This window comes from Neomonachus schauinslandi, chromosome 10 (assembly GCF_002201575.2).
Source record: "Neomonachus schauinslandi chromosome 10, ASM220157v2, whole genome shotgun sequence".
Classification (NCBI taxonomy): domain Eukaryota; kingdom Metazoa; phylum Chordata; class Mammalia; order Carnivora; family Phocidae; genus Neomonachus; species Neomonachus schauinslandi.
The window spans coordinates 65,125,850-65,141,976 of NC_058412.1; the positions used below are offsets into that span (position 1 = coordinate 65,125,850).

At 36.9% G+C, this 16,127-nt stretch overlaps 1 protein-coding gene and 1 pseudogene across 3 annotated transcripts in view; both read left to right on the top strand.

The window, feature by feature from the left end:
• RTN4 (reticulon 4) overlaps positions 1 to 16,127 on the top strand; it is a 71,122-nt gene that overhangs the window by 17,933 nt on the left and 37,062 nt on the right. Inside the window, exons 2-3 of one of the 3 annotated variants that reach the window (XM_021701282.2) lie at positions 2,968 to 3,024; positions 3,703 to 6,108. The exons of 1 other annotated variant lie outside the window; for it this stretch is intronic. In XM_021701282.2, coding sequence (XP_021556957.1) covers positions 2,968 to 3,024; positions 3,703 to 6,108 — 2,463 coding nt within the window. The remainder of the gene's footprint in view (positions 1 to 2,967; positions 3,025 to 3,702; positions 6,109 to 16,127) is intronic. One more of the 3 variants, XM_021701283.2, reaches the window with a different exon arrangement.
• On the top strand, positions 6,327 to 6,367 carry LOC123326151 (annotated as a pseudogene).

Genomic DNA, 16,127 nt, shown 5'->3' on the forward strand with positions numbered 1-16,127 from the left:
AAATGAGGCACAGAAGGGATAAGTAATATTTTTCTCAGGGTCACACATTTTTAAGTGATGAATCTGGGATTTGAACCCAGGCAGTTTGATCCCATGATAACTTTAGGAGGAGTGAGAGCAACTCTATTCTTGAGGGCCAAATGGTAGCAACCTCTTCTGGATATTTTTTTCTAAGTGCTTTTAGAAATGTAATACTTGTTTCATGGTTAATTTTGGACTGAATCTCAATTTATGATTTTTCTTTTTTCAAAATTAATGAATATTTGAAATACCAATTTGTAAACTTTGTCATTTGACCAAGTGCCAGGAATATAGTTTTCACTGTGAAAGAGAGTCTGGTATTAGATAGGAATAAGGATACATTTTAAAAAATACTTAAAATTTTTGTCACGATTCTAGTTGTAATTTGTTTTCCCTCATAATTTTAATAGTAACATGTTTCGAGTTCACTTTTCAAGAAGACTGGCCTCTGCATTAGTGGCTTTTAATTATATTAACTAGATGAAAAAGACAGCCTTTTTGTTAAGGAGTTGCTACCTTTTATTTAGATGGAGCAGCTGTGTAATTATTTGGTTCTGCTCTTTGATCCCCAAATCTCAGTTTTATACAAGATTATACATTATTTTAACTAAAAGGAATTCTCACATTCCCTCATTTTACAAAAGAGAAACTGTGTATCAAAGAAGATAACATAGTAGGTTGTCTTTCGGAAGTGTGTACACCCTGGGGCGCCTGGGTGGCTTAGTCCGTTGAGCCTCTGACTCTTGATTTTGGCTCAGGTCATGATCTCAGGGTCCCGAGATCAAGCCCCGTTTCAGGCTCTGAGTTCAGTGCAGAGTCTGCTTGACCCTCCCCTTCTGCTCCTCCCCCCACTCACACACGCTCTCTCTCTCAAATAAAAAAAAATCTTAAAAAAAAAAGTATACACGTGTATGTTTTATAAAATCCCATAAGGTGGTTTGGCTTATTGGTTTGGATGAGTTGCCCATCCAACCTAGTGTTCTAGGTTATAGAAGACCTTTTTAAATGCATACCATGGATTTTCCCCTCATTACCCCATCTAAGAATCTTTTAGATATGGTATCATACCCAATATGGATTTATCTAAAATTTATATGACATTGTGAATTTAACTCTCTTATTCATCAAGGGGAGTATCTTTGGAAGACATGTCCATGTTCATGATAGCCACATCTCTTTGTTTTTTTCTGTTGATTAACCTTGCCTAGCTTGTCATTCCAGATAGAAATGTCCAGATTTATTAGGTCCTCTGCACCAAAGGAATACCTTCCTGTCATTCCTCGGTCTATTTCAAATTGTCTTTTTCTAGAGGGCTTTCTCTGGTGTAAACCACAGAAGATCTTTAGCTCCAGATCTTCCAATTGCAGATATAAAGTGACATTGTGCAAGCTTAATATGCCAGTATGTAGTGTATTCGTTGGCTCAGGCTGCCGCACCAAAGTACCATAGACTCAGTGGCTTCAACAACAGAAATTTATTTCTCCCAATTCTGGAGGCTCGAAAGTCTAAGATCAAGATTTGGGCAGGGTGGGTTTCATTCTGAGGTCTCTTTTCTTGGCTTATAGGTGGCTGCCATGTCACTCTGTGCTCACATAGCTTCCGAATGTTGCTCAGAGAGAGGGAGAGGAGGAGCGGGGAAGTAGAGGACATGTCATCACAGAGGCATAAGCAAGCTCCTGGTGTCTTTTCTTATAAGGGCACTAACCCTATCAGACCATGGTCCCACCGTCATGACCTCCTGTAATCCTAATGACCTCCCAATGGGTCCCATTTCCAAATACTATCCCATTGGAGATTAAGGCTTCAGCATACGAATTTGGGGGGATGGGGACACAAACATTCAGTTCATAACATACAGGATGTAGTGCTTAAGAAAATGAGCTCTGGAGTTGAATAGCCTGGAGTCTTACTAGTTATGTATTGAGTGAGTTATTCCTCTGTGACTCCGTTGTTTTTTGTTTTTTGTTTTTTGTTTTTTTTTTAACCTGTAAAATCGGGGATATTAACTCCACTTATAACAATAGAGTTGTAGGGAATAAAATGAGTTCCTGCATGTAAAGCATTTAGAATAACAAATATCCCTTGGGATGCCTGAGTGGCTCAGTGGATTCAGCATTGGACTCTTGATTTTGGCTCAGGTCATGATCTTAGGGTCGTGAGATCTGCTTTGGGCTCTGTGCTGAGTGTAGAGCCTGCTTAAGATTCTTCCTCTCCCTCTGCCCCTCTCCTCAACCATGTGTGCTCTCTCTCTCTCAAAAAAAAAAAAAAAGAATAACAAGTATCCCTCAATGTTAATTTTAAACAAAACAAGGCTGATGATAATAATTATCTTCCTAATGACAGTGTTTTCTTTGCAATTTGGACAGTGGTACATAGCACTAATATCCTCACATACTAGTGTACGGTGACTATTAGAATGTTTTTCTTTAGTGATAGACAACCTGGAATATAAGAAAATATGCATGATTCTCTGAAAGTGTTCTTCTGAACTGAACATATGCTAATAAAAAAGGATTAAGCAAAAGTAATTATTAATTTTATTCAAATACATTTTTTTTTTTAATTTTTGGCTTTGATTAGGGCAAAAAATTTACCTGTCTGAAAAATGTGAATAAAAGTTTGGATGCCATGTGTTAACTGAGAAGAATAATATCTTAAAGCCAATTTGGTTTATGAAATTTCTTTAACATAAACATGTTATTGTCTCTTGAGAAATGATAGGTTCTATGGATATCATTTAATCATCTTTATAATATATATGATCACTTAATCTGAATTAATGGTACTATTCATAGTACTACTTTTTCTTTTCCATCTTGGCTTTTTCTTTGTAAAAGTTTTGTGTTAACTCATTACAAACTGAACCCTTGCTTGCTCCTCTTACCTTTAGTCTCCTTTAAACTCTGTCTTTATTTCTGCTGAGGTTATATTCTATTTGTTTTTCAGATGAGACACTTTTTGCTCTTCCTGCTGCATCTGAGCCTGTGATACACTCCTCTGCAGGCAAGTTCTTTCTGCTAGCCTTTTATCCTCTGTGTATTCTAACTTTAACTCTTTAGTTTTATTAACTCTGTACAGAGTGGTTTGAGTTTACTAAAAATTAGCATGGTTCCAAGAATGTTTGTCTATTGAAAAAGTTGAAATTTATATCTTATATGCTGTATCCGAGAGAGAAATGGGCAGAGCCTGATTAATAAATTGGATATATGCAAGGAATTCTTGGACCCTTGATTTACATTTATATATTGACTAGTCCTTTTTTCCAAATGCAGTTTACTTATAGCTGAAAAGCTTTCATAGAAATGAATGCCACTCTTTGGCATTTAATTATTCAGTGTCTTTTCTGCACTGTCAAACTCTCCTCTCAAATTCTTTTGTCTTCCTCTAAAACTAGTTAGAAGTAGCTTTTCTCAGTTGATTATACTTGAGGTTTTTTTCTCAGAGACTCGATTTATGCCTTTTCATAGCATGTATTTGCCTTTGTAGCCATGCACGTTTTATTGACAATAGCTTTAATTTTTTCAGTAATGATTCAAGACTGCTTGATTATTTATTGTTATTAACATTTAATTTTAGTTAACATTAACTCTTTACTAACAGTATTTTGAATCTGTCATAAAACTTGCATTAACTCTGAGAACGCTGGCATTCTCTAACTTTCCTTTCTGTCCATGGTCACAGAAAAAATAATGGACTTGAAGGAGCAGCCAGGTAACACTGTTTCCACTGGTCAAGAGGATTTTCCATCTGTCCTGCTTGAAACTGCTGCTTCTCTTCCTTCTCTGTCTCCCCTCTCAGCTGCTTCTTTTAAAGAACATGAATATCTTGGTAATTTACCAGTATTAGCCACTGAAGGAACACTTCAAGAAACCTCAACTGAAGCTTCTAAAGAGTTCACAGAGAAGGCAAAAAATCCATTTGTAGACAGAGATTTAACAGAGTTTTCACACTTGGAGTACTCAGAAATGAGATTATCATTCAGTGGCTCTCCAAAAGCAGAATCTGCCATAACGGTAGCAAGTCCTAGGGAAGAGAATAAAGATGAACAAGAGGATTTAGTTAGTAATGACATCCTTCGTAATCCACAAGAGTTACCCATAGCCCTTACTAATAAATCAGTTAAAGAAGAGGACAAAGTTATGTCTCCAGAACAAACAAAGGACAGTTTCAGTGAAAAGGGAATTGCAGCAGAAGCTCCTATGAGGGAAGAATATGCAGACTTCAAACCATTTGAGCGAGTCTGGGATGTGAAAGATACTCATAAGCAAGATAGTGATGTATTGGCTGCTGGAGGTAATATAGAGAGCAAGTTAGAGAGTAAAATGGATAAGAAATGTTTTGCGGATAGCCCTGAGCAAACAAATGATGAAAAAGACAGTGCAAGCAGTAATGATGATACTTCTTTCCCCAGTACACCGGAAGCTGTAAGAGACCGTTCAGGAGCGTATATCACGTGTGCCCCCTTTAACCCGACAGCAGCCGAAAACCTTTCGACAAACATTTTTCCTTTGTTGGAAGATCATACTTCAGAAAATAAGACAGATGAGAAAAAGATAGAAGAAAAAAAGGCCCAAATTGTAACAGAGAAGAATTTTAGTACCAAAACATCAAACCCTTTCCTCGTAGCCACACAGGATTCTGAGGCTGATTATGTCACAACAGACAATTTGTCAAAGGTGACTGAGGAAGGAGTGGCAACCATGGCTGAGGGTCTAACCCCAGATTTAGTACAGGAAGCGTGTGAGAGTGAATTGAATGAGGCTACAGGTACGAAGATTGCTTTTGAAACAAAAATGGACTTAGTTCAGACATCAGAAGCTATGCAGGAGTCGCTGTACCCTGTGGCGGCACAGCTTTGCCCATCTTTTGAAGAATCTGAAGCTACTCCTTCACCAGTGTTGCCTGACATTGTTATGGAAGCACCATTAAATGCTGTAGTTCCTGGAGCTGGTGCTTCTGCGGTGCAGCCCAGCTCACCACAATTAGAAGCTCCTCCTTCAGTTAATTATGAAAGCATAAAACTTGAGCCTGAAAATCCCCCACCATATGAAGAGGCCATGAATGTATCCCTAAAAAATGTATCAGGAATAAAGGAAGAAGTGAAAGAGCCTGAAAGTATTAACGTAGCTGTTCAAGAAACAGAAGCTCCTTATATATCTATTGCATGTGATTTAATTCAGGAAACGAAACTCTCTACTGAACCATCTTCAGATTTCTCTGATTACTCAGAAATAGCAAAAGTTGCACAGTCAGTGGCTGATCATTCTGAGTTAGTTGAGGATTCCTCACCTGATTCTGAACCAGTGGACTTATTTAGTGATGATTCAATACCTGAAGTTCCACAAAAGCAAGATGAAGCTGTGATACTTGTGAACGAAAATCTCACGGAAACTTCTTCTCAATCGATAATAGAACATGAAAATAAGGAAAAACTCAGAGCTTTACTACCACCTGAGGGGGGAAAGCCATATTTGGAATCTTTTCAGCCCAATTTAGATACCACAAGAGATACCTTATCACCTGATGAAGTTTCAACATTGACCCAAAAGGAGAAAATTCCTTGGCAGATGAAGGAGCTCAATACTGCAGTTTATTCAGATGATGGCTTATTTATTGCTAAGGAAGCAAAAGTAAGGGAGAGTGAAACATTCTCAGATTCATCTCCAATTGAGATTATAGATGAGTTCCCTACATTTGTCAGTTCTAAAACTGATTCTTCTCCCAAATTAACCGGGGAATACACTGATCTAGAAGTATCCCACAAAAGTGAGATTGCTAATGTCCAGGATGAAGCTGGGTCATTACCTTGCTCAGAGTTACCTCACGACCTTTCTTTCAAGAATGTACAACCGAAAGATGAAGATAAAGTCCATGTCCCAGATGAACTCTCCAAAGATAGGTCTGATATCTCGAAGGTGCCCTTACTGCCTCCAGATGTTTCTGCTCTGGCCACTCAAACAGAAATAGGCAGTATAGTCAAACCCACAGTTCTTGTGAAAGAAGCTGAGGAAAAAACCCCTTCTGATACAGAGCGAGAGAACAGATCACCATCTGCTATATTTTCAGCAGAGCTGAGTAAAACTTCAGGTAATCAGTCCATACATTGTTTTGTACTTTCTTGCCACCTTTTTACTGATCATGGAACATTCCACTACATTTTCTGTAGTATATTACATTTAGAGTCTCTAATATATCACATTGATAAGAATTCTTTTCTACTGTCTCCAGAAGTTTTAGTGCTTTTTTTTTTTTTTTTTTTTTTTTTAACTCCTCATTACTCGCCCTTGCTTGTATTTTTCCACACAAAGACTATACTTTCAGGGATCATTTCTGTAGTTTGTTACTTTTTTCCACACAATTATTCATCGCTCCTTTTTATGTTACACTATGTAACTAGAAGATTATATAAGAATTGGCTTCATGTCTTTTCTTTCTTTTCTTTTCCTTCAGTATTTCCTCATAGCACGAAGAGTGAGAGGTATTAAAACAAAATATTTTCAGATGTATTTACTATTTTTTCCCAGAAATTACTTCATTTTAAATTTTTATGAAAGCACATTTCTGTAATATGTCTCCAGTATTTCAATATACTGCTGTATTTTCCAGTAATAGGTATAGAGTTAAGCATATTGAGTAGCAGACATTTTGTTGAAAAGTATAAGTTGAGGTATGCTGTTATGAATTCTTCTGAAAAGTAGGGATTGTCATTTTGTCTTTTGACGCTACGTTTCCCACACACTTGATTTGTGTAGAGTGATTTGCACATGTGTTTTTTATTTCGCATTCTAATTTAGCCATGTTTTCTATAAAAATGTGTAGTGATTACTATTTATTGAGTATACTTAGGTTTTGGAGACGGGTAGTACTGGTGGCAGAGAAACCAGGTTAGAGATTGTTGTTATAATCTAAGAAAGAGGAGATTATGACTGTTAAGGCAGTGGGATGAGCCTGGAGACATAGGACTTGATGTTTGATTGGATATGGACATGAAGGATAAGGGAAGAAGTTAAAGATGACTCCAGGAACCCTGAGTTCCTTGTGTTTTCAAATACATGTATGGCAGTATGAGAAACTGAGTTAGGGAACATGAGAGAATAAAGTGGGTTTAAAGAGAGAAGATAAATTCAGTTTTGAATATTTTGGTATTAAAGTACCTATGAGACTTTCAAGAAGTGATGGATGTTATACATATGAAGCTTTTGAGAGAGACCTTGGCTGTATGTGTATATTTATCATGGGCTCAGAGACCATAATTAAAACCATGGATATCAACTAGGGAGAGCCAAGAAAAGGGGAAGCTTTAAAGGTGGAAAAATTGGTCAGCATTATCAAATGCAAGAGAGCTTGGTTAAGATAAGGATTGAGAATTTATCAAAAAGTAGGGAAGGTGTTGGCATAACAATGGCAAGGTGGTGTGGGTGGGCAGGGCTAGGGGTGAGGAGTGAAGGAGCCTTGAGTAAATGGATACTAAATGTTGACAGTTTTTAAGAAGTTTGAGATCTTGGGGTGCCTGGGTGACTCAGTTGGTTAGGCATCCAACTCTTGATTTCAGCTTGGGTCATGATCTCAGGGTCGTGAGATGGAGCCTCGCTCAGCGCCTGCTTGAGATTCTCTCTTTCCCTCTGCCCCTCCCCCTCATTTGCTCTTGTGCTCTCTTTCTAAAAAAAAAAAGTTTAAGATCTTGGAGAAAGAATGTAGCAAGAATAAGGTAGAGGATAGAGTTGAAGAAGGGCCTTTTGTTTCTTAAAGATGGGAGTGAAAGTCTAAATAAAGGTGCTAGTAGAAAGTCAGGAGGGGATGGGATGAGATGAGATCTAGAATTCAGGTGGAAGAATTGGCATTTAAAAAAGGAACAATTTTGGAAGACACTGATTGTAGTGAATGGAAGGGAAAGTATGGGTGTTGTTCCTGCTAGCTTCGTGGCCGGAAGTTGAGGGAAGAGTATGATGGTTTATGTTTATTCTTTAAAGCGGTATGTTAGGTCATTTGCTGAGAATGAACTGGAACATGCTTGGGTGGAAGAGGTCTGACTAGGGAAACAAAGGCATTGTATTAAGAGTCCCGTCAAGGTTGAAGGGTAGTCTGTATGACAGGATGATTTTTCTTTAATTGTGCCTAACATCTTGGGTATAGGTTCAGGGAAGGCAAATGCTTATATTGATTCACGCTTGTGTTTTGCTAGAGGGGTCTGGCCCAGTGAAAGGACAGTGAATCAAAGGAATTGAAGATAATAGTAGTTTGACGTGATGGACTGTGGCATCTAAGTTGAAGAATGTAAAGAAGAGAGCAGGGGGAGTTGATAGGCGAATAGTAGAACTTGTGGTCCAAATTAGATCTAAGAACTAAGGGTAAAAAGAATAAAAATATGAACACCAGAATGGTTGAAGGTTGTGGTCAAAGTAGGATTGTGCATGTGTATTTGTTTGTTGGATGTTGAACTTAGAATTCCGGATGGATTATAATGGCCAAAGTTTGGCCATGAGGCAAGGGCTGAAGTTGAGTGGGGTGAAGGTTGCTAGAGCTAAGGTCAAATGAACCACGAAGCTGAGAAGTTGGATTGCTCTCATCAAGTCACCCAGGATGATGGCAAGACTTGGGGTAGAAAAGATTAGAAGTTAGGGACACAAGACTTTGGTTAAAGGGCAAGTGGGTCAGCTGGCAGGATGGTAGATGGAGGCAGTAAGCAGATAGAGAATGTTGGGGCTGAATAACTAGGACTTTTTGCCCAAGGCCTCCGAGATAGTCTTGAAGCAGCACTGGGGAGCTAAGAAGGGTAATGACCTCTCTCCTCCTCCCTCGAGTATGCAAGTGTAAGAGAATAAACAGCCCCCATTTAGAGTTACATGGGGAAAGCAGTATCCTCAAGAAGAGCCAGGTTTTAGTGAAAGGATATAGTGGCAGGACTATTCAGCAAAGAAGCTGAAGATTAGGGGAGACAGTTCACAGTGGAATGGATTTTTTTAAAAAGAGTTATTTATTTTGGAGAGACCAAGAACACGGGGAGGGGCAGAGGGAGAGGGAGAGAATCTCAAGCAGACTCTGCCCTAAGTTGGAGCCGGATGCGGGGCTCCATCTCACGACCCTGAGATCACAACCTGAGCTGAAACCAAGAGTCAGATGCTCAACCCCCTGAACTACCTAGGCGCCCCTGGAATGGGTTTTTTTAAACAGCACAATAAAATGGCTTGGGAGTCAATGGTAGAAAGAAGACTCTGAGAATCCCAGAGCGACATGGTAATGATATAGTGTGGGTGAAGACCACAGATAAACAGTGATGTGAGCAATGGTTTATAACAGCTGGTGAACTGGTGAAGTCCCACGAGAAAGTGGGACTACCCAACATTGCCTCCCAGAACTTACTGTTAGCAATCCCCTAGTAGATTGGAGCACTCCGGAGTCAGCAGTTCCTTGGATTGATTTTTACTAAACCTAGGGATGTTGGTCTGTACTGATTGTGGCCTGATAGTTTAGAATTAAGTAAGGGAAGATGGCAGTGCCTTTGTTTTTTTTTTTTAAAGATTTTATTTATTTATTTGACAGAGAGATATCGACAGCAGGAACACAAGCAGGGGGAGTGGGAGAGGGAAAAGCAGGTTTCCCGCTGAGCAGGGAGCCCGATGCGGGGCTCAATCCCAGGACCCTAGGATCATGACCTGAGCCGAAGGCAGACGCTTAACAACTGAGCCACCCAGGCGCCCCGAGGGCAGTGCCTTTGAAGCCTAAGTAGGGATGGTTGAAGAAGGAGGTTGAGCATTTCTCTTTAGAAAATAGTCATTGAAGTCTTTTCTCTGAGAAAACTGTTACTCATGCTTCTTTTACTCAATCTTTTTTTTTTTTTTAATTAAGTGTCCTAGCAGCTCATTAATGAATAGAAAACTCTTTGGATACACCCAATATATGTATGCTACAGAAGTCATGCAAAGGAGACCCATTGTGGTGTAATAACACTCTGGTGATGTGAGTTCTAGTCTCAGCTGTACCACTGACAACCAGTTTATCACTCTAGAAATAAATTTCCTTTCTCTGTAAGAAGAAAGGGATGAATTAGGTCCTTGTGACTTGATGGTTTCTTTGACTTTAATCTTAATAGGCATCTGTTTCAAGCAGTGGATAGTTGCTTTACGGTGCTTTATACCAAGCATTGTACTAGTATTTTGGAGGAGGTGTGGAGGAAGATGAGGACTAAGACAGTGTCTTGCCCTCAGGCAACTTTCAGTCAGCTGGTGGAAACAGACTGGTAAGGACTTCCTTCATTTCAACCTCAGTATAGCTGTTAACTTCATAAATTTACATAGCTAAACATTGTAACATGTATTATAAGGGTACAAGTGCTTCCCCATCTTCGAAAAACCATGGTTAAGTGTACTGAAGTCAAATGTACCAAAGGGTAGCAAGAGACTATTAAGAACATTAGGGCGGTTGTATTCTCAGATGGCTAAAAATTACATATCATCCCTAATTGTGATATACTTAGGTGTGTTTTAAAATTTTGGCGTCATATTACTGAAGATACATTTAAACATTAAAGCATTGATAAATATTAAATAAAAAAAGTATTAATTTCCTCAGATAATTTATTATTCAATTTATTCTCCTTGTTTTCTTAAAATGACATTTGTTGGCAGAATTCAATTTTAATTTTGGGAAGAAAGGCTAATTTTGTAAGGAGGAGGAGCAAGATATTATGATGTAGGCTTTGATGCCTTACTGATATTTTTGGATAAAATTTGTCATGAAAAAAATGAATGCTAGTCTTCCTCTTCTCCCTTGATAAAGGAATTTTATCAGACTATTTTTAATAATAAAATGTAAATACTGATTTTTCTCAGGTCATAATTAAGAACATTTATTTTGTTTTTTTTCTTTAACTGTATTTCATTGTTTAGAGGCAGGTTTTGATGATCTAGGTTCAGCATTTCATATATGTTCTTTCTTTACTTAAAATCTGTGGCTAAAGATTTATGGTTTCTATTTTTATTTAAAATATATGTGATTATTATTGGCACTTAAATTTTTTACTTTTCACTCATTTTAAAAATAAAACAACAGGTAGAAGATAAAATATTCCAATAATTGTGTACACTTATACTACATTATATAGACCAAGATAGTGACACTTCTGAAAAGATTAGTTAACTAACAGGCAGCACTACCACATGACAATTGAAATGCTTTCCTTAGATGATGGCATGGAAGTTTGGCGTAGGAATGTCAGGTTAGGGATATAAGTGTATAATGATTGGAAGTAGAAGATCACCAACCCATAATAAGGTACAGAGAGGTTAGCTCTTCCTTGGGATATTAGGAGTGGCTTTGCAGAACAGAAGATTCTATGGAAGTTACAGATAGCAAATGTGAGTAGACACATAGGACTGTTCATTTATATAAAATATGATAAAAAGTTTTTGAGGTTCTGTTTTGGTGTATTTGGGGCAGGTATATGTGTATGGATATTATGGTCAGTTTGTAGAAACCTACTCACTTGCATCAAAGGCCACAGTGGATTTGCAGACTGGCCGTGGGTGACAAAGTGAAAAGAAACATTTAGATTTTTGTCAGAACTAAACTGAAAAACCAATCTATGCGAAAGAAGGGTTTATGATGCATTAGATGCTAAATTTTCTGTGACTGGAATTAAGTAGAATTGAAATAAACAATGGGGGCACCTGGGTGGCTCAGTCATTAAGCGTCTGCCTTCGGCTCAGGTCATGATCCCGGGATCCTGGGATCGAGCCCCGCTTCGGGCTCCCTGCTCTGCGGGAGGCCTGCTTCTCCCTCTCCCACTCCCCCTGCTTGTGTTCCCGCTCTCACTATGTCTCTCTCTGTCAAATAAATAAAATAAAATCTTAAAAAAAAAAAAAGAAATAAACAATGGTATCATTTAGGAGAATTTTTTTTAAAGGATAGTTGCTTTTTAAAAATTAACTTTTATTTGGAAGTAACATCAAACTTAATTGGAAAAATAAAAATAGTGCAAAGAATATCTTACTATCTTCATCTAAATTTAATCTATTAACATTTTCCCCATTTGCTTTATCAGTTATGACCTCCTTTATAAATAACTCGATATGGACACCTAAATACATCCTTATTTTTCCTGAACCATTTGACAGTAAGTTATATACATTGTTTTATCCCTAAATTCTTCAAAAAGAGTATTTTCTTACATAACCTCAGTATAGCTGTTAACTTCATAAATTTACATTGATAAAGTACTTTTTTCTAATCTACCATCCATATTCTAATGTGACCTTTAACCCAATAATGTGTCCTCTACTACAAGACCCAATCTAGGGCCAAAATTTGCTTTTAGTTGTCATGTTGTTTTTGGCTTCTTTTATCTGTTATATTTCTAGTATTTCTCTCTTATGACATTAACAGTTTTGAAGAACATAGGCCCTTCCCTCTCTCCCTTTTCTTTCTTTTTTTTTTTTTTTTTTTAAAGATTTTATTTATTTATTTGAGAGAGAGAATGAGACAGAGAGAGCATGAGATGGAGGATCAGAGGGAGAAGCAGACTCCCTGCCGAGCAGGGAGCCCGATGCGGGACTCGATCCCGGGACTCCAGGATCATGACCTGAGCCGAAGGCAGTCGCTTAACCAACTGAGCCACCCAGGCGCCCGCTCTCTCCCTTTTCAATAGAACATTCTAATTTTGGATTTGTCTGCTGTTTCTCATTGATTAGATTGAGATTATGGATTTATGGCCAAAATGAAGATGATGTAGTACCCCTTACCTCTCTCATGGTATCATATCTGAAGATACCCATTATTCATGGGAATAGTATTAGAGATCAAGAGTTGGACCCTAGTTGTACTCCTTGCCTCCTTGGGGTCCTCCCATTCTAGCCTTTCATTGGACAGAGGTAGGAAATGCTTATATACAAACATAAAATATATACAAATAAACCTAAGCACATACACATACGTGTATTTGAAATCATGAGTTCACACAGATACCTCCAATTCTGATCCATTCCCAGAAGATTATTTCTTTCTTCCTTCATTTCATATTTGTATGCTCCTTCTGTAGTGAGAACCTGGCTGCTAACACTATCAATACATATACTCATTTGCTTAATCCTCTAATATTTCTAAATAGTTTTAGAATGTTTTCTAATATGATTATAGTAGACATGGTAAAATAAATTGAGGGTTATTTTGCAAATCTACCACTCCAAGCCTCCAAGATTGAATGTATATAGTCAAGTACAAATTACTTGAATTAGTTTTTTTCTTTCCTCTTCCCCAATCTTAGTGTGGTTATAATACTCATTTGAAATATAGTTAGATTAATTTGTTTCAATTTGCTTTCAGTTTTAGGTTTTCTTTCTATTTTGGAGGTTTTTAAATTGAGACTTTTGAAAGACTGAGAATAGAAACTGAATCCTTATCATTTTACCTGGAAAGGGGAGACCGTTATTTATGGGAAATCTTCTAAACATGAAGCAGTTTCACATATTTAGTCTCCTCCATAATCTGAAAGAAGGAACCATTTTATGGATGACAGTACCTAAGTTTGGGACTTAGTCATGTTTCCCAAGGTTACTTAGCAAATTACATAGTAAGCACAATAGTTTTGAACTTCTGTGTTGCAGACAATGGGCTAACTTTCTTATTTATATTCTTTTTTTTTTTTTAAAGATTTTATTTATTTATTTGAGACAGAGAGAATGAGAGACAGAGAGCATGAGAAGGAGGAAGGTCAGAGGGAGAAGCAGACTCCCTGCTGAGCAGGGAGCCCGATGCGGGACTCGATCCCGGGACTCCAGGATCATGACCTGAGCCGAAGGCAGTCGCTTAACCAACTGAGCCACCCAGGCGCCCTCTTATTTATATTCTTAATTTCACAAGGAAGATCTTTTTCCCAACCGGTGAAGAACTGGGATTCCAACTTAGGTTTTGTCCCCTTCTCAGTTGTTTTCCATTTTGGAATGAATGGTTAGTCCTAAATTTAGCAGGCAACCAAGTTTGCTTTTCTTTTATTACATATCTGTTGTGTTGAGGCATTAACCAATGTAAGATATTTTTAAAAAGTCAAAAAAGTTTTTTATTATGTGCATTTTCTTGCATGGTTTTCCATATGTAGGGATATCAAAATGAAGGTAATACTTTTGCTTCCATGTGGAGACTGAATAACCCTCTTGTGTGAACAACTGCTGTCTATGTTGTTGGTAAGCTATTGGTAAAGAAGGGTACTAATAATGTCTCTCATCAAACCACTTAGATCTTCACTTAATGATAGTGATTGCTTAATATGTTTGTTGGTTGCTTGGTTTGCCAATAGCGCACAGAATATTTTCTGTTCGTAAATGAGTATAGATTGTGTTTTGCTGACCTGTTGGAACTATTGGTGAATGAAGTGTAAACGACCACCACCTTGATTGTTCATTCATTATACTTAAACTATGTGATATCTAAGAATGACCAAGATGTATTGCCATTTTAATAAAAGACTCACTTAAAAAGGGCCCATTTATCCAGGTAAAGAATTGAAAATGATCCTTTGCAAATTTATACGTGCTTGTTAAATGTGTTCATGAATAAGAGCTTTCTTTAGATAGTGTTAATGACTTAAAACATTTTTCCGAATTTACTATATATATAGCCTTTGAAATGTCTCTGTAAAGCATTAAGATATTAAGGTTTGATATTTTGGTTAAAATGTATTTTTAGGGAGCATATTTAGGACACTCTTTGACAATTATTAGTTGGACTTTAATTATGACACTGAGCAGTTAATCTGATAAAAGTAAGAAATTTAAGTACCCTGAAAAATTAAAATGCTTATTCTAACAAATTGAGTAGAAATACCTTTAACTGGAAATCTGTTAGTAAATTTACAATATAGCTAAATTAGAGATGGACTGTTGTTAATAAAGGAATCAATTATATTAAACAAATGTGACTTAAATGTCAAATTAATGGGGATTTATTTAGTGCTTACTATGGGCCCAATACAGCTTGAAATAATTATGAAATATGTACCATATTTTTGGTACTATATGTACCAAAAAATAATATATATAAGAATGTATTTCATAATTAACAATTATGAAATATGTACCATAAAAGTTAGATAACACTAAATATAGTGTGGTTGAAAGAACTTCATTTTGGGCATCTTATACACCTGAGTTCTAATCCTGGATTTATCGGTTATTAGCTGTATGACCTTGGGCAGATGTTTTAATCTATTTGAGCTTCAGTACTTTCAGTAGTCAGAATTTGTCTGAAGGACCTGCTATCAGTAAAGTCAGACCAACAGTACATAAACAATCTACAGTAATACATGCTCATTGTACAAATTTGAGAAGTAGAGAAAACTATTGAGATGAGAAAAATTTGTAATCATATAGCCCAGACATAATTGTTAATATTTTAGAATATATTCTTCTAGTCTGTTTTCTGTGCATATGGATACTTTATGATGGAGTGAAAAAGTAAGTGTTTTGCCAAATTGGGATCATAGTCTACACATTGTTTGTAGCTTTAAAAAAAATTAGCAGTATCTTATATAATGCTGACATGTTCATGTCATTATTCTGCTGCTGCATGATTTTTTAATGTTTAGTGTTCCTTGGTATTGCATATAATTTAATTAGTTTGTTATTGTTGGATTCTTAGATGGCTTCTGACTTTTTAATTTATAAATAATGCTGTCATTGACCTTGATATTTAAATATGTTTTACATATCTGAATTACTCTTTTCCATAAATTACTAGAAATAAACCCTAGGTAAATGAGTATGAGCATTTTTAAGAGTTTCGACAAAAATTGGTGCCAGAAAAGTTGTACTGATTTTTTTCCCCCTCTAAAAAAGTAAGAAAATACCCATTTCTCTATTATCACCAACAATTGATATTATTTATTCTTTTGCTCATTAAGTAATACTTCCATATTATACAAAATTCAAAGAGCACAATGACAGTAAGTCTTCCTGTCTCAACTAGTCACCTCATACACCTTCAGAGTCCTGATATGTGACTTATTTCTTAGGTATCCTTCCAGACATTCTGTATTTGGCACTTAAAAAACAAACAAATAAAAAAAACCTTTACCAGTTTGATAGGATGAAGTGGTACCTTGCAGTTTTGATTTTTGA